This window comes from Plasmodium vivax, chromosome 14 (genome assembly GCF_000002415.2).
Source record: "Plasmodium vivax chromosome 14, whole genome shotgun sequence".
In the NCBI taxonomy this organism is placed as follows: domain Eukaryota; phylum Apicomplexa; class Aconoidasida; order Haemosporida; family Plasmodiidae; genus Plasmodium; species Plasmodium vivax.
The window spans coordinates 493,100-513,507 of record NC_009919.1 but is presented as its reverse complement, the minus strand read 5'-3'; the positions used below and the strand labels follow the sequence as shown (position 1 = coordinate 513,507).

Here is a 20,408-nt window from a genome sequence, read left to right as displayed (position 1 = left end):
CCCCTCTTTACATTTTTTTTTTCTCCTTTTTCGCAGACCGGTGAGAATATTAACACCCTTTTTGAAAAAATAGGTAAACACGTCATTTCACTTTTGCAAAATAAAGTGCTCACCGTAGCATTCGTCTTTGATTGTTATTTCGAGTTTGTCCTCGATCTTGTCGCTCATCTCTTCCATGTCGTGGCTCATGTTGTTTTCGCCCCCTTTATAAACGTAGCAAGCCGCATTTATTTGAGGTTCAAAGAAGTGTTATATTACAATGGCCCATAATGTAAGCCCTCCACACACACCCACAAAGAGGCAGGAAAAAAAAAAAAAGAAAGACCAGACGAAACCAGATAAATTATATGCTTTTCTTTTCTTTTCCTTTTTTTTTTTTTGCCACCAATTTTTTGTCCTCCCTAGTAATTCACTCACTCTCTGTAAATTGTTTAAAGTGCTCACATTTTGTGTAATTCCCTCTTTTTTTTTTGATGTTAATAAAAAAATGAGGATTCGATTGATACGATATATTGTGTACATGTGCAATATGTATTCGCACCTATGTTTTTATTCTTTTTTTTCTTTTTAAAAAACGATAGAAGTTACGCCCCGTTTTATTAAATGTTTTAAACAAAAGTGTACGAAATTTTGTTCCGTTATTGTTGCACATCATTCTGCGCCAAACTGTGGGGGAAAAAAAAAAAAGAGGAGCGCACATAGGCCAGCAAAAATTGGGTAACACACTCCCAGCGCTGTGCAACATAGCTATGAACATTGCGTATGGGAACGACGGGAGACCACAGTCGGGTGAGTGTACCCATTAGGGGCTTGCTTTAAAGAATGAAGGGTATAACACTTATGTTTCCCATGAGTTCAACGTGGTGAGAGAGGATGTGAACTTTTTCGTACCGTCCACGAGGGTTTATCCCGTCTCCACTTGTACCCAACACCGCACGCGCGCTACTCGCCTAAGCTTGACGAATTTGCCTCTTCGATAAGCCCATGTGGAGGTATCTACACCTCTGAGGGGGAGCGCATCCAACAGCGCAATTAAAATAGTATGTACTATTCCCCTTCATGTAAACCTCCACGATGGAAAGAAAAAAAATAAAAGTGAACTGCTTCCCATTTTGGAGCAGCCTTGTGGGTGACGAGAGGTGCATATAACATTATGTATGTGGCAGGAGTTCCCATAAAAAAAAAAAAAAAATTTTTAAATACAACGCAGCGTGAGCATATGTCCCAAACTGTCGCTTCAGTTTGTTACCTTTTTTCATAGTTGCCACTTATGCAACGCAAACAGGAAGGGGGAACATTCCAACCTATTTCTTTCCTCGCCATGCACAAACGCTTTTTTTTTTTCTTTGCGTGTCATCTGCGAACGGTTAAAATAGGAGGAAGGGCGCAAGGTTGAGTGTCAGCCGATTTGGAACAGCAAGGGAGAAAAGATTATTTGCGAAAATAGCAGCTAAAATACCAGTGAAAATAACAGCATAAGTACCAACGTAAAGGGCACTATACATGTACGCGTGGCGAACGAGCAGTTGCCAATACGAAGTAGCTGTCGCGGGGCTACCTCCTAACTGCGGCGCCACCCCCCTTTTCAGTGATCACATTCCCGAGCGAGCAAGATGAACCTAGTGAGCGCCATTGTGGTGGCTATAACCAGCTGCCTACTCTTAATGGGGGTAAGTCAAAGCAAAGGACCCGCCATTGAATTGAAGAACAACTACATAGAAGGCACAATCAAAGCGAATCAAAACGTCTTGGCAAATTGCACCGTGTACCTCGATTCAGATATATATAAGAAGCCAAACAAAAATGGGAAATTTATTTTTCCAAACGTAAAGGAAGGAACCTACAACATGTTTGTTAATCACCCATACATTGAATTTAGCAAGTACCAAGTGAATGTAAAAAAAAGCGTCACGAAAAATAATGATAAGGTTTACATCGTCCAAGCATATGAGCAGATATCTCCTTTTGAAAAGAGCAACTTGATGGTCACCAACATCGTTTTTGAGGCTAAGAAGGTGTATGATTTTTTGATGCCTCAAAAGAATTTTTATGTTTTTAATTTGTTTAAGAGTCCCATTTTTTTAATTTTCCTCTTCTTCCTAATTTTGATGAGTGTGCTGCCACAGATGCAGAAAATCTCCGAGTCCGCCAGTGAGGAGTCCATCGGCCCGGTTACGTACAAGTCGAGCTTTGTGGAGGCCCTCAAGTGAGGCCCCCGATCGGCAGTCAGTGCTGAGCATGTCTCATTTGTCCATCAGCCCATTTGCCGTATTTGCGGCGCCGTTTGGTCGGTTTCTCCCCTTTCTGCTTCTATTCCCCTTTCCTTTTTTTTTTTTTTGTGCTCAATTTGGTGGCATAAAACCGCCGTACACTTCTTCCCCCCCACTCGAAACTTACCAAAACGGCTGACAATATACCGCTTAACCGTTTGCGTTTCATTCCACTGGGAGAAGCCCAACTGGAAAGAACCACAAAAGTGGGAGGAGAGACAAACCATTTTCAACAGTCCACTTAACCGTATTTGCAGTGCGTCAAAAAAACTCCCCTAAGAAGAGCATAGCGGCGGACTTCTGTCATAACCCATTTGTAGATTTTGAAAAAGGCGCAAAAATTGGTGACCCGTTCGCTTCACCCTCTTTTCAATTTGTCAGTTTGAGCTGCAGTACTGGGTACCACACCCCTTGGAAGGGCTTCCCAACGGGGGAATTCCTTTTGCTCCTCACTCCCCAAGGTGGGGAGACTTACCCTCCATCCGCTAACATACGTACATGTACACACGTGCATATGTGTGACCGCATCGAATGGTGAAACAGACCTAATTCGATGAAATGTTTTCTTTTTTTTGTCTCCATGGGAACAATAAACACGGCTGTTAAAAGGATTAATAAATGAAATAGAAAAAAAAATGGACTTAAAAAAAAAACCCTCGTGTGATACAACTTGCAGAAGAACAAACTCAACGTGGGGATTGCATTTATGGGTGGGCATCGCCCGTCTGGTCACTGCATCACCCATATCATACGGTGACTTCATCAAGTGCCACGGCGAATGCGCACGTTTTCCGCAGATCCCCTCACCTCTTTCGCATCTTTCATTTGTTTCACCTCAGTCACTTCCTCCAACGTTTTGACCCGCGTCACTCTGAGGGGGGTCCCCCAAATTGCCTAGCAATCTGGGGCTCAGGCGGATATAAAGAGCGGGGACTAATCCGAAGGGCAATTTCAAAAAGAGCGTGGAGACTGCATAATTAAAGGCTCCCTTGAAGACCTTTTTCGATACTGAAAAAACGCTTATTATGGATTTGAAAAGGTAAAAGTAGCAGGCATCATCTGTTTCGCTAAATGTCCAGTCTAGTAGGTGAAACTTTGTTAAGAAGCTCGCCACTTTTTTTCCCGATTCCTCGTCTAAGTAGGGACATGTTAGCAGGCACAGTCCCTTTTCCAGTAGGTACCTGTTGATGTGCGTATTGTAAATGCGCATGAGGAAATTTGGGATGAGGTGGATTCTGTTGAGGAGTGCGTTCTCCTCCTCTTCCATTTCCTGAGAGTCATTTTCATCAAAAGAGTTTTCGAAATAAAATTCATTAAGGCCATCGTCCGTTGCCCCGTCAGATGACTGGCTATCATCGTCACACGGGGCAACATCGAGCACATTTTCCACCTCATTTTCATCCTTCTGTGCACCCACGCCATTTCGACCATCTTGGTTGATTTTCCCCTTCGTGACAGTCCCCAATGTGCTACTAATCTGGCCGATAGAAGCACCTCTCAGCTGATCGTTTCCCTCTAGGCTTCTTTCCCCGACGGCACGCTGCGCAGGGGCCTCCGCATCAATCGCATCATCCAAAGGCACATTCTCGGAGATCAACTCCCAGACGGATTTCTCATGGTACCTCAATTTCAGATTATTAATTTGGTCGAAGACGACTGGGCCCTTTTGCTGCAAATTGTTAAGTACCAAATTTAGTTGCGCATAATTTATGTTGACGAAGAGGGCACCAGGCATGATAAAATAAATAGACGCCTCGATGTAGACCTTCATTTCGTTCTTGTCTGGGATTACACGAACGCATTTTTCGTACATGTAAGTAGCTGACGATTTGAAAGCTATCCAAAAGTTTTTGGCACTCTCTTCATTCTTAAAATAGAGTAATCCCATAGCACCTGTAGGACAATGATTAGATCTACACAACTCACTGAGGTTATAAAGCACATATGTGTGATCTATCAGGTTTATACTTGCATTCTGTTTTGCTCCAAAAAGTAAAGCAAATTTTATAATGCCCAAATGGTCTGCGAATAATTCGTACTTGCTCGGATGCTCCTCCACAGCTGCATACAAGTTCAGAGCATCAACCAGATAGTCAGACGTTTCTATGTCTATTACATCCAATATAGGGTCTCTATCTTGGTTACGATAGTACATATCTATTAGGCTCTGCAGGATGTGTTCTTCCTTTTGGTCGAATGGCAGTCCGGTCACTAGCAAGATGCGGCAGTCTGCTACCCACTTGTCGTAGTCATGGGTTTTATTTTTAAAAATTAAATGATCGATTATTTCGAGGGGAAATTTCCAGCGGGCGTGCCTAAAGTGGTCATCCAATTGGGGCCCCTCCTTCGATCCTCCCTTTACCCGCTCCGCTTTGAGATCCTTCCAATTTTCGCACATAAAGGGAGACACCAACTTATTGTCTGCGTCCTCCGGGGATGACAACTGGACTATGGCGAGACAATCCGAAACTTTCAAATTTGTGTTCAGTTTGTTCCTGAGGGTTAGCAGGTCCCCCTTCCCGACTTGGCTGTTTGCATTTTTCACTCTCACCGTTCCGTAGTACTTTGCAATTTCCTGCATACTCAGCTCCTCCTTCCGTTGCGGTGGCGGCTGCTCCTGCTCCTGCTGCAGTTGTTGCAGTTGGTGGAGCTCTTGTGCCTTCTCTTCTTCTTCCTCCTTCCGCTTTTCCTCTCTTCCCTCCTCCTTAGCAACCCGGTTATCCATTCTTTGTAGCATCCGGCTAGCCGCCCCGTTTGCTCTCTCCCCATCTTTGGCCATGTCTCTCCCTTTGAATAAAAACCTGGAGGACGAATCTGAGTCATCGGTGCGATCTTTCTTCTTCCTTTTGTTTCCTTTCTTCGCGCTGGCATCCTCTTTGGGATTACCTTTCGCTCCGTCACCTCTGCCAATGGACTGCTTCTCCTTTTTCACCTTCGGCGGTTGTTTAACCTTCCCCATTTCTACGTTGCTCATGGGTGGGCCTTCGCCATTATATGGGTGCCCGCCATCCCCATTGTCCGATCGAAACAAAACATGTTCAGCTTCCTTCTTTTCTGATTGGGCAGTTAATTCCTTTTTTTTCCCCCTCTTCATGGTATTCACTTCTGGTGAGCTAATTTTGTAATTCTCATCATGCTGCTCATGCTTGACCTTCGAATCATAATCATGTTCATCACTGGGATATTTTTTTCTTTTTAAATTAGTTGGTTCCTTTTTTTGGCTTCCTTTATTTTCACTTGGGTCTTTCTTCTGTTTTTTGCCCTTCATGTTGTTGCGATGTTTTTTTTTAAAATATCTATATGGTTAGAGGCTACTCAGAAGCGTGATTTATGTGTGTAGTAAAAAGGGGAAGAGATACTCCAATCCCGTCGTCAAAAAAAAAAGAGATCATTCTTTTCTCCTTCACACGCTAATTGGTCGCTGGTTAAACGGTCCAATTGGAATCATTCTTCTCAGTACCAGTGAGCTTCCCCAATTTGGTGTCCGTTAAGGCTGTGTTTTTATTTTACTCCCAGTTTGAGCGCCTTTCTCCACATTACAAAATTGCCAACTTTTGGAAGGATATGCATCAGTAGGGACAAACTACACGTTGCTTCTCCCCTTGACCCGTCCTCCCTGCCACTCCGTCCAAGTGGCAGTCGCTCACATGCGCGTGTGTACGTTCGTGAATGCTGTTCACTCATGTGAAAAGCAGACACAAAAGTGGCGGCCAAGAAAAGTGAAAGCCAAGAAAAGCTAAAAGCACATTTGGGTCATACCTTCGTAGCTAAAACTGCACATATCTCTTAATCAGAGATAATTTAAAAGAGCGTCTGCGCGGCAGAACAAAGCGAGCACAGAAGACGCTGTGTGCATGGTTACAAATCCAGCTGCACATAATGCAGGCAAACGATTAGTTTGAGAGTACATAGGTGAGCATAACAATACAAATGTACGTGTACACACACAGGTGGATGTAAATACAGATCTGTCCGTGTGGCCCTCTCCCTCTTATGCTTATCTGGACTTGTGCTTAAAAGGTGTGGCACATGTGCGTGGACAATTGTGATAACATATCAACGTGCATGTAGTGATAACTCCAGCTGGGGATTTACTCGTGAAGTAAAAAAAAAAAAAAAAAAAAAAAGAAATACATCTGTACGAAAAAATTCAACGCTGAAATGTTAGGATATATGTCGACAAAATTGCCGCAGGAAAATATGTTACACGCATAAGATTCTACATTTAAAAATGAGGAGAAAAACGCTCATAAGCAGATATTTTTTTCCTCTTAACACCTCATAAAATTTGTTCCCCTTTTTATGTGTTAGGGGGAAAAAAATATCTGCTTCGACGAAAAAAGGGAGAAACGTGTAATGTGTTTAAAAAAAAAAAAACGTGTATTTTTGTAGGAATTTTACCTCATACATAATGTGACCGGCTAAAATAGCTACCAACGAGGCAGAGAAGCGCCATCAAAATGAATACAACATAGGAGCAATAACGAGGAAGAATATGCACAGAATCCATTCCATCCATTTTTCTTCTGCTTTCTTCCTACGAAAAAGGTACTTTTTTTTAAAGAAAAAAAATCGTCATATATAAATATTGGGGTACAGGTTGACGTGAAAAATATTTGCCTAATCAGAAAGAAAACAAAATGCGTACGAAAAGTTCGCCTCGCAGGAGGTAGCCACGACAACCTAACTGTGGCAGGATTAGAAAAAAAAAAAAATAAAATAAATAAATAAAACAAAATATGCGTACAGGACCCAAAAAAATATAAAGTTATATATACAAGAACAAAAAAGAGTGAAGGTAAAAAGTTTTCATAATTATATATCAAGTATCTTAATTTTTTTTTCTTTTTTTTTTTTTTACATTTTCACGCTTTTATCTTGTACGCTTTTGCATTTTTACATGTACCTATTTTTTTTTTTTTTCGCGTACCCATCTGCGAGCTGAGGCTTCCATCTTTCAGCTGAACAGTTGGTACAATTGCCATCTGTAAGGTGGCACAACGTAGTGGCTACATTATGTTGCATCCGTTTCTGCGTTTGTAAACCTGGCAGTATGTGCCCGTTCGGCTTGACTTTTCCTCTGCGCGGTGTTCCTTAGCAGTTCGGAGTAGCTGCTCGCATGTAGAAGAGACGATATACAAATAAGCAAACGGGGTTGCATACGTTTGTAACCTCCCCCGCGAGTACATGTCCCTATCTGCACATGCGAAGAGTTGAGGGGAAAAACTGACACGAGAAAAAAAACTCGTTACAACCGTTTCTGCAAAATATAATCGCACACAGGGAGGAGATATAAATTGATGGGCGCGTCTTCAACGTGTTCTTCCCCATCCTTTAAGCCGTTTTATGTTGTATGTCTTTCCTCTACCCCATAAGCTCTTTTAATGAACACAATTTGGCCCGTTGCGTAATAGAAGAGTTATACTCCGCTGATTTGAGAAAATATTCGGGAGGATCTTCCAGCACAAGTGTGTGTGTTCTTTTGGGGGGGCAACTGGACAGGTGTTATTTTTTTTTTTCTTTCAAAGCATAATGAACGACCGCATAAGCAGAGACCTGACGAAGAGCTTTCTTGAGAAGAGGGAGATGGCAAAGGACGAAGTGGATCCGCGCAAAAACTGGCTAAAGAGAATTTTAATGAATAACAATTCGTACGATTTGAAAATGTTTTTAAAAGCAGGGGAATTAAAAACAAAGGATGGGGATTATTGCAAAAGTTGTAAAACTAGCGTGAAGCAAATTTATTACATCAACACAAGCAAAGTTTTCTGTGAAGTGTGCGAAGAGATATTCTGTATGTACTGTGTAAAAAGCATAGACGTGATGAAAGACAGTCAGCTAAAATATATAAAAGTGAGACTATGTAAAAACTGCTTCATATATATAAATGAATTGAAATATATTATACACCCAAATTTGTCCATAGATAAAAAGGCCATTGATTTGGTTAATGCCTTTAACGAAATTTCAAGTCGGTACACCACCATGTGTAGCAACGTGTCGCAGCTAAATGGGTTAATTATGCTTTGCGAAAATAATAAAGAATATTTGGGTAATTTTAAAACTGAAATTAAGCAGCTAATGGATGTTATTCAGCACGATTTGGATTTCCTTGATGCCATGAAAAAGAAAAATAATTTTGCCGCCGACAATACGCTTATTCTTAACAAAATGGGCAAAAATTTAATACTGTACTTGAAAATTATTAGGAATAAAATCATTCCCAGCGCTGTGGACGTGATGAACAAAACGAAGGAGTTGCTCTATAAGAAGAAGTAGCGCCTGTCCACGGTAGCGTTGGAATGTGTCCTTGGAACGTACTTATGACGTTCGTGCAGGGGGATGCCTATTGCTATGGGCCTCTATCATAAGAGAAATTTTCCTCCCCCGTCTATCTTTTGAGCCTTCTTACCGCCGCGCTCGTGGGGATACTGTTTGTAGTTCCCGAAGGTGCTTCCTCCCGTACCGCTCTCCTTTCCTCCCCCCCCTTTCGCATTTTTTTTTCAGTTATTTTTGTTTGTTCTTTTAGCGTCCCGTCGATTGCGATTGGTCTGATCCCTGTTGCGAATTTGCAGCTGCCCATTTTGATACATTTTTTTCCCTCCGCGGTTCGTCAATTCGCACAATATTGATAACCCTTTTATTATTTTTTGTTTAACACCCGAGTGGTCCGACCTTTCGTAACTTTACGTCCATTTTTCCTTTTTTAGTCTTCACCCCAACGATGTTGCTGTGTTGTACCTGTTTGATCATTCGTGTTTATTACTCCTTTTTTGCGTCCCTATTTGAATCCTCATTTTGCTTTTTTCCCAAAGTGCACATTTTCTTTATTTACCTTTTAATGAATGCGCTGCTGAGAAAAAAGCCAACCATAGGGGATAAAAAAAAATCATCTTGTTTTTGTTTACCTGTGAACATTTTTTCAAATTAGTAAACGTGCGATCCGCTCATTTTTATGTACTTTAATGCCGCACTATTAAAAAGAAAAAGAAATGTTGTGTGCCCCCTTTGGGGGGAACCAAAAATTCCACTTATAGGACAAGATAACAAACCAGTTAGCAGTTTCTTCTTGATGATCGTCCTTCCCCATTTAAGTATGAAAAAATAATGGTGACATCAAGAGTGGGGTGTTTTTCCTTAAATTTTGAGCACACAGAAGATGCACTGCTGGAGGGGAGGCGCAGCTTACACATGTGTAGCACAAAATTGAGATTGACGCTCTGTAGCAACACCGTTGGAGAGGATATTCTGGTGTGTATAGAAGCCCCACAGGACGGTCACTAGCATTCTTCGACCATATGTGTAGACCATGTGTACTCATAAAGTGGAAACACATTTACGTGTTAAAAAAAAAAGGGAATTTTTCAAACCTCTGTTGAGACGGAGGGGATTTCAAAATTTAGCAATCACACACGTAATAACAAACCCAAAAGGGTTTCTTTTTTTATTGTTCTTCTTAATTCCTGTGTTTTTGTCGGTAGTTTTACTTATATGCAATTTGTGTAAGCATACACGTTCCCGTGAAACTAATTTTGTGCCCCTCGAACAATAGCTATTGCTATTTTGCAGTTAAGCAGAGGAAATGGTATGGTGGTACCATGGGGGCAGGTCAGTGGACGAGGCGTATGTATCCACATGAACCTACACACATGTGTGTTTTTTCACTTTTGCACACACCTGCGCAGGATGACAAACCTTAAAAACGGATAACTGGCTAGCTAATTATAAATTAAAAAGGAAGAAAAAAAAAAAAAAAAAAAAAAAAATACCAGCTAGCGAAAAAACCATCACGTGCTGTTCATAAATTTTATATGCTTTACATGATGTCTGAAAATGAAATAAAAGATAAAAAACAAAACCGCAAAAATTAATATGCCAAAGAGAATGAAAACTAAGACAGCGCCATTGTTTTCATTGTGGTCGTGAATGTTGTGTACGTATCTGTAAATTGGGGTTTGTGAGGCGGCTCCCCCTGAATTTTGCATTAACCTCGTTGATGCTAGTATGTTAAAAAGCGTGGATGAATTTAGTTCTATGTTTGACACGCTGCTTTTGTCTCGCATAATTTCAAAGTTGAGTAGGTTCTTCCTCTTCTGGCGATCTTCATTATTTCGGTTCCCTTGGAAAGTGAAAATTGAGCAGTCGTGTGGGAATGCTTAAAGAGTCAGCCATGGTTTCACGCAAAAAAAAAAAAAAAAAAAAAAAAATTGAAGAACGGGCACGGGGGGTGTTACACGATGGGGATGTGCCGCTCGGGGTAAAGCAAAACACTGCGCGTGGGGACAGGCACATTTAGCAGGGCAATCGTACCTCCTTTTAAGTTCCTCCTTAAATCCTTTTTTCGTATCGCCTTGACCGATAAACGGCCAGCGGAAAAAATGAGCAAACAGAGTAGCACCAGATATTTTTTCATTTGTACTTGCGGCGTTGTTCATTTTATGTGCTTCCTCGTATGTCTTACAGTGTGCACGGGGGGATGCAATATGGACGTACATGAAGATATATGGACGTACATGAAGATATATGGACGTATATGAACATATATGGATGTATATGAACATATATGGACGTATATGAACATATATGGACGTATATGAACATATATGGATGTATATGAACATATATGGACGTATATACCTCCACACACGTTTGCTTCTCCCTTCCCTTTATCTTAACTCGTTCTTGTGTAACACTGTACCCGCGCGGGCGTGGATCCTGCGTCAATCTGTTCTACATGCGCATTTGCACGCGTTACACGAATGCACACGCGGAGATGTGAGTTTTTGCGGCATTTCGTGAGTGACGCGTTTGAGACCCAATTCGTCTTTATTTCTTTTTTTTTTTTTCACCTTTGTCATGCAATTTGTTTGCGCTCCCTTTATTTTGCGTTCCTTCATTTTACAACGTTTTCATTTTTCCTTCTGCGCCCGTTTGCGTGAACGCACATGGCGCAATTGCGTCGTTTCGCCCCCCTTTCCGCCTGCACCGTTTAGCAGTGAAATGAGGACACGCGCGAATGTCTATAATGTTAAAAAAAATAGCAAAATATGATACAATATGGTACAGTACGGTACAAATGGGTAGCAAGAACAAACATGCGGAGCAGAGGTGGTTCGTTCAACTCTTCTCCACCCTTTGTTGAGGCATGCATAATCGTGAAAAGAGGTAAACTAGGCGCAGTTGCACCATGTGGTAGGGAAAAAATTGCTATAAAAAAAGGGGGGATAAACTTTTACATGCGATGTATGTACGTTTATGTGCGCTTTCCAGAGGGAGGCCCAAATTGGGGAAACAGACAGCTCGAGAGATATGCCGCCCTCCATTTGGACTTTCGCTAAAATTTTCATATTGACCCCCCGCTTGGGTATTGTTGCACAGTGCCCCTTCCCCGTACTGCATCGCCCCTACTGCGACATGTCAAAGGAGGGGCAAATTGCGTATCGGGGGGACTCTCTAAAAAGTTGCAAAAATGTGGAAGCCTTTCGCATATTTGTCATATTCCAGGGGGTCGTCCGAAAATATACGAATGAGCTGATAATATTCGGTGGCAGAAATTGTAATATATATACAGCGCAGGATAAGTTTCATGAGCATCAAAATTTCTGAGCTGGCCCTATCTACGTGTTTAATTTGAAAATAAAACTTTTTTAAAAAATAAGTGACACTGGTGGAGATGTCTTCTTCAGCAGTGTTCTTTAGAGGGGTGTCCAATTGGATGGCTTCTTCCTTCCTCAAATCAGTTAAGTCCGATTGGTTGAAAATATTGAAGAGCAGATGCAATCTGTAGACAATATCGTGGCAGTATATTTTAACGTCGTCGGAGTTTATCTGGAATAGTAGGTAAAGACACCTCAACGAATCTGCCACCACGTCTACATCGTTCGTCTCCATGAGGTAGAAAAGTACGTTCATATATTTGTGTAACAGGAATGGGAATAATAATGGATGGTAATAAAAGCACGTAATGATATTTTTACAAACTATTACACATATATCTTTATTGTAATTTTTGAAGATACAGACATTTATCAACTTTTGCAACGATTTTATCAAATTGATGTTTATCTTTTTGTCCAGTTTGCATTTCAGATGAACGTAGTTTTCGACCACTTGGTTCTTCCAGCAGTAGCACCCCTTATCTGTGTAATCATAATCGTTTTCCCCTCCATCAATAAGGGCAAATAATTTCTCTATTTTTCTGTTCATATATTTTATATACAAATCGCTTACCTTGCTGATGTTCGGCGTAAGACGAGAGAGAACTGACAGGCATTTCGCCTGCACATCATCAGAAGGATAGCTAATCAATTTGAAGCAGATAAAAACAAAATCGTTAAAAAGAGTTTCAACCTTTTCACTCGTTTGTGGAGGAGTAAATGGGAGGTGTCCATTGATAACATCTTGGCTGAGTTCGTTAAGAGAAATTTCAAATATATCTGATCTTCCACATTTATTACATTTCTTTGTAGGTTCCCCATTTTCTGTATCCATTTCGGGGGGTACATAAATTTTGTTTTTTCCAATTGGATTTGCTTCTTCGACTATGGAGGAAGAATCTCTCGTTTCATAGGACAAAGAGTTGTCTTGTTCACTTTGCGCGTTGGGATCCTCTTCAGGATCCGTTTTGTTCGTCTCCTCGTTATATAATTCCTCCATTTTGAGGTAAAATTTCGTTAGCGCGGATACCATGTTAAGGACAAGCAGGGCAACAAAATAGGAGAAAAAATCCATGTACTTAAAACTCAACGTTTTACACTCGTATGTGCTTTTAAAAACGGCGTAGCTATATGTAAAAAAATTATTTTTCTTGAATAAATATTCATGTAGGTAGTTCCCTTTTTGGTGGAGCCTACTCCAAGCGTCATCCTTGAAGATGAAGCAATTTGCTAAGTTTAGAAAATTCCATTCTTCCACATCATCTGCTTGGGTGTATCCCCAAATGATGAGGCTCTTCAATTTGAGCATCAGTTTGTCCCTATTCTTGAGGATACCATCCGGGAGAGTTGTCTTTTCCTGTTCGTGAAGGTTGTGTAATTTCGTGAGGGGTTCTTCCGTGTGGGGGGCCCCCTTTTTCGGGATATCCCCCCCAGGATGTGGCAAGTTTTCCCTAAGTTTGGTAGCACCCCTGGTTTCATTCCCGTGAAGTGGGTCCACCAAAGTGGTTCCCTCCGCAGGTGCACCTCCTTCCCGCTTTTCCTTTTCTCCCTCTTTCTTCATGTGTTCCACCTGATCTTCTTCTCTAACGTGGTGAATTCTCGTGTCGGTCCATCGGCCTGGGGAGTAGTAGTTCCTTTCCAGAAGACCACGGCAGTTGCTAATAGTGCTGGACATTAGCTGGTCGACTTGGATTCCCCATTTATGCTTTCCCATCTTATGCAGTGCGTGGAGCAAAAAGTGGAAGAAGAAAATGGTGTCAAAGGATTCCTTCGCGTAGGGGTAACTTTGCGAGGTGTCTATAATGTACAAGTACCTGAAGGAGTAGCTCTGCGTTTGTGGCTTTCTCGAAATGGGGATTATCCCCCGGGGGGGGGAACCCCCTTTTACCGCTCCCCCTTTCTGCGCTTCTTCCTCCTTTTCCTTTTTTTTCGACACCCAAGCGATAAAGCTGGGGGACATAATTTTCAGCAGCAGGAGGAAGTTATTTACGTTTACATTTTCTGGGGAGTAATTCTGTTGAAATTCTATTTCATTAACTGGGTACTTACTGGTGTCAAATGTGGAGCAAATATTTTGATACATTAACTTGAAGGTCCTTCCCCTCTTGTAGATAATTTTCGTGTCCATGTTGTTGAGTGCATCTGAAATGCGGTGAATATGAAGAGGAGGGGCCTGTCCTGGTGGGAGGCTCTCATCAAGGGGGGGTTCTCCATGAGCAGTTTTGCCGCTGCTCAGGGGAAAAACGAGACTTTCAAAGAGTTGACTAATTTTTCTCAACGTGGTAATTACTAATTTGTCTTCCTTCTTCTTTCCCACTGCACTGCCCCCATCACAGTTAACATTGGAGCACAAATAAATGAGCAAGCAATGCAGAAAAATAAAATCGGGTAGGTAGATGAAGAAATAAAGATTGTGAAGACAATTTAAGAGGCTATACGCGTAGGCATTTTTATGGCGGGAAGTGTGCTGCTTTTTTATGTGTATATTTCTAATCAGGGCAAGTAAGGACTTTTGCATGGAGGGGCTAAACTCTTGGTTGGAAAAAATCAAAATTCTTAGCGATACGGTTGAATAAATTTCAAATATTTTTTTATTCGTTTCTACATTTAGTTTTTCATAATGGAGAATAATTTGGTCCAAAAGTGAGACAAACTTTTTTGTGCAAGAGAGTAATTCTTCGTTTTTTGGGTGGCCAATTTTTTCATCCAGTTCGTCCATTACGTTCATGTGCAGATTTGTCTTTCCCCCATCTTTGCATTTTGCCAACATTTGTAAACTTATGTAAAGGTTGTTCGCGCATATCCATTTGGCGACTCGTTCAACTTGGGCCTCATCTTGCTCTATGCGTTTCTGTATTTCTGGGAAGTTCAGCTCCTTGAAAAGTGCCTCCATTGGGGGTTCCCTTGCAGGGGGTTCCAGTGTGGGTTATTACTTTGCAGGGTGTTCCCTTGCTGTGTGCTGCTTTACAGCTTGTTCGAGTCACGCTTACACACGGATGGGCAAACGCTCGCAGGTCCGCCCTGACATCAAGCGGGACGCGGGACGCGGTACGGAGGTGGCGCTGGCACTGGGAGTTCTCCCCCCCTTCGGAGAAGTTCAGAAAAAGAAGCTTAACGTTAATACTCGGTTAGGGGAAATCCCTTGCCTCGCGAAGTACCCCTTTCGCGTGGTTACGCTGCGTAGCTTGGTTCGCGTGGAGAACGAACTGTAGCGGTGTAAAGCGGTGTAAGGCGGTATGAAGCGGTATGAAGCGGTGTAAAGCGGTAAGGAGCAACTAAAACGAAAGTGCAAGCAAGAACAAAATGAAACGAAAGAAAAACAAAATAAGGCGAAATGAAACGAAACAAAACAAAGCGAAAATGAACATAATAAAAATATTGCAAAACATGGAAAAACAAAACACAAGTGGAAATGCCTTTTCCGTGGACACTTGCACTTCCATATGTGTGCCCACGCGGTAACGAATTGAAGTGGGGGGGAAAAGGCCACTTGAACATGAAACGGGGCGTAGTGCAGCCCCCCTTGCTGTTCCCCTGGTGGAAGAACGCAAGTGCATGTAGAACTGGCGCGGGCGCACAAGGAGGGGCTCTTTTTCAAGATCTTTTGAAAAGCACGCCCTTCATGAAGTAAACCTTTTTAGGAAGTACACCCTTTTTGCGAAATTTATACACTTGGCGTGTGGCAATAAAAAAGGTGCAATAAAAACCGAGGGGGTGCATATTTCCTCCACTGCACAAGGGATCCCCCAGCAGTGCACGCAGGCGTTGCCACTTGAGACACTTAAGTAGCTGGGGGGTTAACATAAGAAGAAGGAGAAGGAAAAGGAGAAGAAAAAATGAAGCACCGTGGCAAATATACACAGCGTGGATAAAACCCCGTTGTCCCAGTGCGGGAGGAGCACCTCAATAGCTGCAACTGTGGTCGACGTAAAAATAAGCGCAAAGTAGAGAAGACGTTTGGCACTTGTGCGAGTGTAAAACTTGCCGGTTGGGATAAAAAAAAAAAAAAAATGTTACTACAGCGCGTAGAGTCCATGTAGTTATGCGCACTTGGGGGGTTATTATAAAAAAAAAAAAAAAAAAAAAAAAATTACTACTATTACTACTACTACTACTGCTACCTCCGAGTGTCCCCGCGCGCAATGGGGACGGCCCTATGTGGCCCAGTTGGCCAGCCAAACGGCCGCGCAAAGAGCACTTCACGCACAACCGTGGGTATGCGCCAACATCCACATGGTATACTCATAATATGGAGTGCCCATCGAAGAACTGGCTCAGGCCCACCAAATCCGCGGCTAAGACAAGGTGCTCCTGATCTTCTCAATTTTGTACTTTGCGGAAAAGTCAAACACTTGGTTGCCGATTTGCAAGACGAGGCCGCCCAAAATGCTTTTGTCTATCTTATACTCTATAAGAGGCTTCAGTTCGTTCTTTAACTTAAAAAGAATGGACTCCTGGATTTTCTGCTTCTCATTGTTATTGATTTCTTTGGCCGTGTACACAACACACTTGATTTCTTTCCTCTCCTTCATTAGGAGCAATTCAAATTCTTCGATTATCTTTTGCAGAAATTTTATCCTTTTGGAATCGAATAGGGACTCGAGAAAATTGGATGTGATGGGGCTAAAATTATTGTTATACTTTTTACACTCTGTTTTTAAAAAATTTAATTTTTCCCTACTTTCAATATTTGGAGTGTGCAAGAAATTAAGGAAAGATTTATCCTTGAGGAAATTGTTTTTTATAAATAATATGTCACTTGTTATTTCGTTTATTTTTTTGTTTTTCTTTCCCACGTTGTATAAGGCTAAGCTGTATCTCTTTTCGATGTTATCCCCCATGGACAGGTAGTACTCATCTTCCGCTTTCTTTCCTCCCGCTGTGCTGCTGTAGCGCCTGATCCAGCTGGCCAAGCCATTCGCCCTGCTGCCACTGCGAAAGAATCGGAGGTTCTTCTTTTCCACATGGCAACTCTGCCTGGCAGGAATGGCCAAATGGGCTATCGAGCGTTGCAAGGTGAAGCCTTTCATGGTGGAGCAGGCGCAGTCGGTCAGGATTCCCCGCTGGGTCCAAAATGGTACAGAAATGGGAAGAAAAAAAAAGAAAAAAAAGGGGGACCTAAGCAATTGTCCCAAAGTGAAAAGGTACACAAAACTTTCAACGTAAACACATCCCTGACGAAACGATCTTTTCTCTTCTGCTGTTCCAATTCGTCGTATGCCACATTTACACGCAGCGCTAGCGCAGGTATAGTCACTGCGACGCAGGTGCAGTGTACATTTGCGAATTAGCGATCAGGGAGGGAGGGAAAGAAAGAAGTACAAAAGGGAACAAATGGGCGCATAAGAAAGGGAACTAATCTCGTAATGCTCATCAAATGGAGGTACATGCACATATGGGGATAGCCCACGTTTTGATTAATTTTTTTTTATTTTTTTTTTTTATTTTATTTTATTTTTTTTTCGCATTTTCACCGGGTGAGTTTGCAAAAAGGGCGCGCTATGCATTCCTCTACTGTTGACGAAACAAAACCGCAGCGGGAGCAACACCTTTTAAAATTGTTGGATGGAGAAAGTCAATTAAATTGGGGTCATTTAAGGATAGCCCCATCACCCTGTTGACTCCACATCTTTGCGCCCCTTCTACAGAAAGTTCGCAAAATTATGTGCATGTATATATACGGGCGATCACTGGACGGGGTGTAATTTTTGTGAACAGCGAGGTGTGCGGATATGCGGGTAGGCGGTTAAATTGTCACCATGCATTGTGGATACTTCAAAAGGTTAAAAAATAAAGGAAGCAAATAAAGCAGCAAATCAAGCAGCAAACGAAGCAGCGAACGAAGCAGTAAAACATGAGATGACCACACGTGGGGGATAAAATACCAAGTGTAAAAAAAAAAAAAATAAAAAAATGGGAATCCCTTCCATCCGCAAATTTACAAAAACGTGGAGTCCCAGTTTAGCCGAACGAAAATGAAGACTCCATTATGAAACAAATTAATCGCTCTGCACACACGTAACTCCCAAGTGGGGTGTGTCAAAGATGGGGGTGGTTCACATGGACAAATCGTAGTAAGCGCTTTATTACCGATGCGTCCAAGTGATGTTGTGGCATCAGTTCATCCCCACTCAAGTAATTGAAAATTTCTTTTTCCGGTAGGTTGAGGAAATTATCTAAGGCGCATATATCTTCACCTGTGAAAGTACCTTTTTCGTGGCTCACAAAGGTCGATATGATGTGCTGTAACTCTATGTACCCCAAGGTGGTACATTTAAATAGGACTTTTTCAAGGCTTGGTTTTTCTCCATTTTTTTTTTTAACCTTATCGTCTACTCCAAATTTATTGTTCATGTAAATGCGTCTTTTTCTTGTGGGGTAATCAACTATGTCGTTATAGAAAACTGCCTCCTCGTCTGCCTTCCGCTGGACTTCGTTGCCCCCCTTGGTTACTTCTTCAGAGCGTGGCTTGGTCGTAAGCAGTTTGAATAGTTTTTTCCTAAAATAGAGGTTCCTCGTTATGCGTTTAAACTTTGATGGCTTGTACAGCTGGATTGTTGTGAATAAACGGAGGGAAGGCCGGCTGGGGTGCGGTGCAATCAGGGGGCTCTTCAGCAAGTTAAAGAGCGTCATCTCGTGTGCGCGCTTAACCGAACTGTGCACGCTTAATGACAGTGTACCCATTCGGATACTCTTCACCTTGATACAGCTTTGCCTATGCGGTGAGCCTCTCCTTTCTGTATCTTCTAATAAAGTCTACATGGGGCGCTCCAACAAAACTTATCTAAAGTTTCGTGCGCCTCGATTTTTTTCACAATGATGTTACCGCATTGGGGGAGAATATGAAAAAAAAAAAAAAAAAAAAAAAAAACTTCAATGGGCATGACGTGTACGCATATGTAATTCTCTTCCCAGTTGAGGGGAAAAGTGCCTATTTATGTCGTTGTCGCCCCCGCATGATATTTCAAAAGAGTATCTTGTACCTTCTCCCACCTTACACCCACAAAAGATGCATTCTTAAGGCCCCATTTTTTCAGCACAAAGGAGTGGCCACGCAAAATTGCCTTATTGTAGAAGCCTTTTTTTGTGGATGGCCTAGATATGCCAATCCACGAAAGGGGCAAAAGGGTGCGGGGATGGACTGTTATATGAATTATTTGCCTTATCGCCTGTGCGCAGTTCCCTTGTGGGATGTTTTCATCACATTTTGAGTTCCCGTACGGTTACCCTTTTCTCTCCTTTTATTCCCCCCCTGTTTCCCCTTAATGAATAAACTACTAAGTAGACCTTTCAGAAACGTCAGGCGCATCCACACATCAGCTCTTCGCAGGGACTCGGACGATACAGGTGTGGAGGAGTGCAGACGACTCGTTCGGGAAAGGGGCAACTTCAAAGGGAAAGCAGCCACAGTTTGCAGCACTACCATATGCAGCGTAGTTCCCTTTAGTGTACACTTGTGCACCCCTCTGCTGCTTATTTTTTATGAGGATTGTGATTTTCTCCCCCCACTCGCACAGGCCCGCTGCTGAAAAAGAAGAGGAGATTCTTCGATCTGAAGTTGTTCAGGCAGCACTTGAGAAGACAAAAAACAGAAGAAATTGAAAATGAAAAAAGAGAACTTTTGAAGAGTTGCGCAAAGGAACCCCCAGAAAATTGGAATGTAAAAAAGTTCCTCACCAAAATAGAAATAGGCGAAAATATTGACGAAATAGAGAGAGCCTTTAAAAGTTGGACGGACTTCATCACCGTAACGCCAAAGGAGTTGTATGCAATGGAGTGCTTAACAAATGAACAGAGGAGAAAAATATGGAAATATGTAAATCAGTTTAACTATGGGTTGTACCCAGAAGATTCTTACGACGATTTTGTTCGCAATTTTCAAGCCCCTCCACTTGAAAATGAAAATAAGCCATGGACAAAGGAAGATGAAGAGCAATTTGAATTTTACATAAACTATTTTGATGTCCATTTTGGCGATCCATGGTTATACATTTCTTGGAAAATGAAAAGAACATTTGATGATGTTCAAAATAGGTATGTCGAATTATATTTGAAAAAAAAAAATAAAAAAAGGAAATGTGAAATTTGTCTCACCAAATCGACCACTCCTTTGTTAATGAATAGGAAATTTAAATTGGATCCCCCCTTCCTTTTTTTTATTCCCTCTTCGGTTAATTTTCCTCCAATGAGTATATATGACTATTGTAAGAAAAAGGAATCGTTATCTGTAAGTAATCAGCACAGGAAAGCGGACGGTGAGACTGCTCTGCGGGGGGGTCCCTCCCACCAGCGTCCAGTCGAAGAAGATCCGTTGTACCCGTCCTACGGCTCCTTTATTTTTTCCCCCAGCTTTTTGCGCTACGTGGATAAGGCTTGTTTTTAGGGCCGCCTATGGGTAGTCTATCTGGCATTTTGGAACAGCGTCATTTTTATACGCACCTACTGTGTACGTCGCGCCAAGGTGTCACCAGTTGGCACGGCA

The 20,408-nt window shown here is 42.0% G+C and overlaps 8 protein-coding genes across 8 annotated transcripts, besides 13 other annotated features; 3 read left to right on the top strand and 5 right to left on the bottom strand.

Annotated features, from left to right (window-relative positions):
• Window positions 1–65: 65 nt before the first annotated feature.
• Window positions 66–101: a microsatellite.
• Window positions 102–368: 267 nt separating this feature from the next.
• Window positions 369–422: a microsatellite.
• Window positions 423–1,217: 795 nt separating this feature from the next.
• PVX_122355 (hypothetical protein, conserved) lies at window positions 1,218–2,210 on the top strand (the record flags this gene model as incomplete). Its single annotated transcript, XM_001616984.1, has 1 exon — window positions 1,218–2,210. The coding sequence occupies exon 1, from the start codon at window positions 1,614–1,616 to the stop codon at window positions 2,208–2,210; it is 597 nt and encodes a 198-aa protein (XP_001617034.1). The 5' UTR covers window positions 1,218–1,613.
• Window positions 1,994–2,018: a microsatellite.
• Window positions 2,211–2,759: 549 nt separating the features above from the next.
• Window positions 2,760–2,784: a microsatellite.
• A 321-nt stretch (window positions 2,785–3,105) lies between these two features.
• PVX_122350 (hypothetical protein, conserved) lies at window positions 3,106–6,146 on the bottom strand (the record flags this gene model as incomplete). The annotated part of the gene is made up of 1 exon (XM_001616983.1): window positions 3,106–6,146. The coding sequence occupies exon 1, from the start codon at window positions 5,536–5,538 to the stop codon at window positions 3,106–3,108; it is 2,433 nt and encodes an 810-aa protein (XP_001617033.1). The 5' UTR covers window positions 5,539–6,146.
• Window positions 3,134–3,162: a microsatellite.
• Window positions 3,342–3,405: a microsatellite.
• Window positions 4,136–4,169: a microsatellite.
• Window positions 4,608–4,629: a microsatellite.
• A 1,656-nt stretch (window positions 6,147–7,802) lies between the features above and the next one.
• Window positions 7,803–8,549, top strand: PVX_122345 (hypothetical protein, conserved; the record flags this gene model as incomplete). The annotated part of the gene is made up of 1 exon (XM_001616982.1): window positions 7,803–8,549. The coding sequence occupies one exon, from the start codon at window positions 7,803–7,805 to the stop codon at window positions 8,547–8,549; it is 747 nt and encodes a 248-aa protein (XP_001617032.1).
• An 819-nt stretch (window positions 8,550–9,368) lies between these two features.
• PVX_122340 (hypothetical protein, conserved) lies at window positions 9,369–11,128 on the bottom strand. Its single transcript, XM_001616981.1, has 2 exons — window positions 10,581–11,128; window positions 9,369–10,389 (listed from the first exon to the last, which is right to left on the bottom strand). Exons 1-2 carry the CDS (start codon window positions 10,681–10,683, stop codon window positions 10,058–10,060), a joined length of 435 nt encoding a protein of 144 aa, XP_001617031.1. The 5' UTR covers window positions 10,684–11,128; the 3' UTR covers window positions 9,369–10,057.
• Window positions 10,343–10,377: a microsatellite.
• Window positions 11,129–11,723: 595 nt separating the features above from the next.
• PVX_122335 (hypothetical protein, conserved) lies at window positions 11,724–14,819 on the bottom strand (the record flags this gene model as incomplete). Its single annotated transcript, XM_001616980.1, has 1 exon — window positions 11,724–14,819. The coding sequence occupies one exon, from the start codon at window positions 14,817–14,819 to the stop codon at window positions 11,724–11,726; it is 3,096 nt and encodes a 1,031-aa protein (XP_001617030.1).
• Window positions 14,541–14,560: a microsatellite.
• A 1,402-nt stretch (window positions 14,820–16,221) lies between the features above and the next one.
• On the bottom strand, window positions 16,222–17,570 carry PVX_122330 (ATP synthase delta chain, mitochondrial, putative; the record flags this gene model as incomplete). Its single annotated transcript, XM_001616979.1, has 1 exon — window positions 16,222–17,570. Exon 1 carries the CDS (start codon window positions 16,954–16,956, stop codon window positions 16,222–16,224), a length of 735 nt encoding a protein of 244 aa, XP_001617029.1. The 5' UTR covers window positions 16,957–17,570.
• Window positions 17,571–17,887: 317 nt separating this feature from the next.
• On the top strand, window positions 17,888–20,309 carry PVX_122320 (hypothetical protein, conserved; the record flags this gene model as incomplete). The annotated part of the gene is made up of 2 exons (XM_001616977.1): window positions 17,888–19,273; window positions 19,444–20,309. Exons 1-2 carry the CDS (start codon window positions 19,192–19,194, stop codon window positions 20,307–20,309), a joined length of 948 nt encoding a protein of 315 aa, XP_001617027.1. The 5' UTR covers window positions 17,888–19,191.
• PVX_122325 (hypothetical protein, conserved) lies at window positions 17,966–18,559 on the bottom strand (the record flags this gene model as incomplete). Its single annotated transcript, XM_001616978.1, has 1 exon — window positions 17,966–18,559. The coding sequence occupies one exon, from the start codon at window positions 18,557–18,559 to the stop codon at window positions 17,966–17,968; it is 594 nt and encodes a 197-aa protein (XP_001617028.1).
• Window positions 18,425–18,447: a microsatellite.
• Window positions 18,453–18,508: a microsatellite.
• Window positions 19,890–19,919: a microsatellite.
• Window positions 20,310–20,408: the final 99 nt, after the last annotated feature.

Excerpts from the sequence above, each read along its gene's own strand:
- PVX_122340 (XM_001616981.1), bottom strand. The coding sequence starts at position 10,683 with ATGAAAAAATATCTGGTGCTACTCTGTTTGCTCATTTTTTCCGCTGGC. Across the intron at positions 10,390-10,580 it reads AAGGAGGAACTTAAAAGGAG|GGAACCGAAATAATGAAGAT; the intron begins GTACGATTGCCC and ends TCACTTTCCAAG.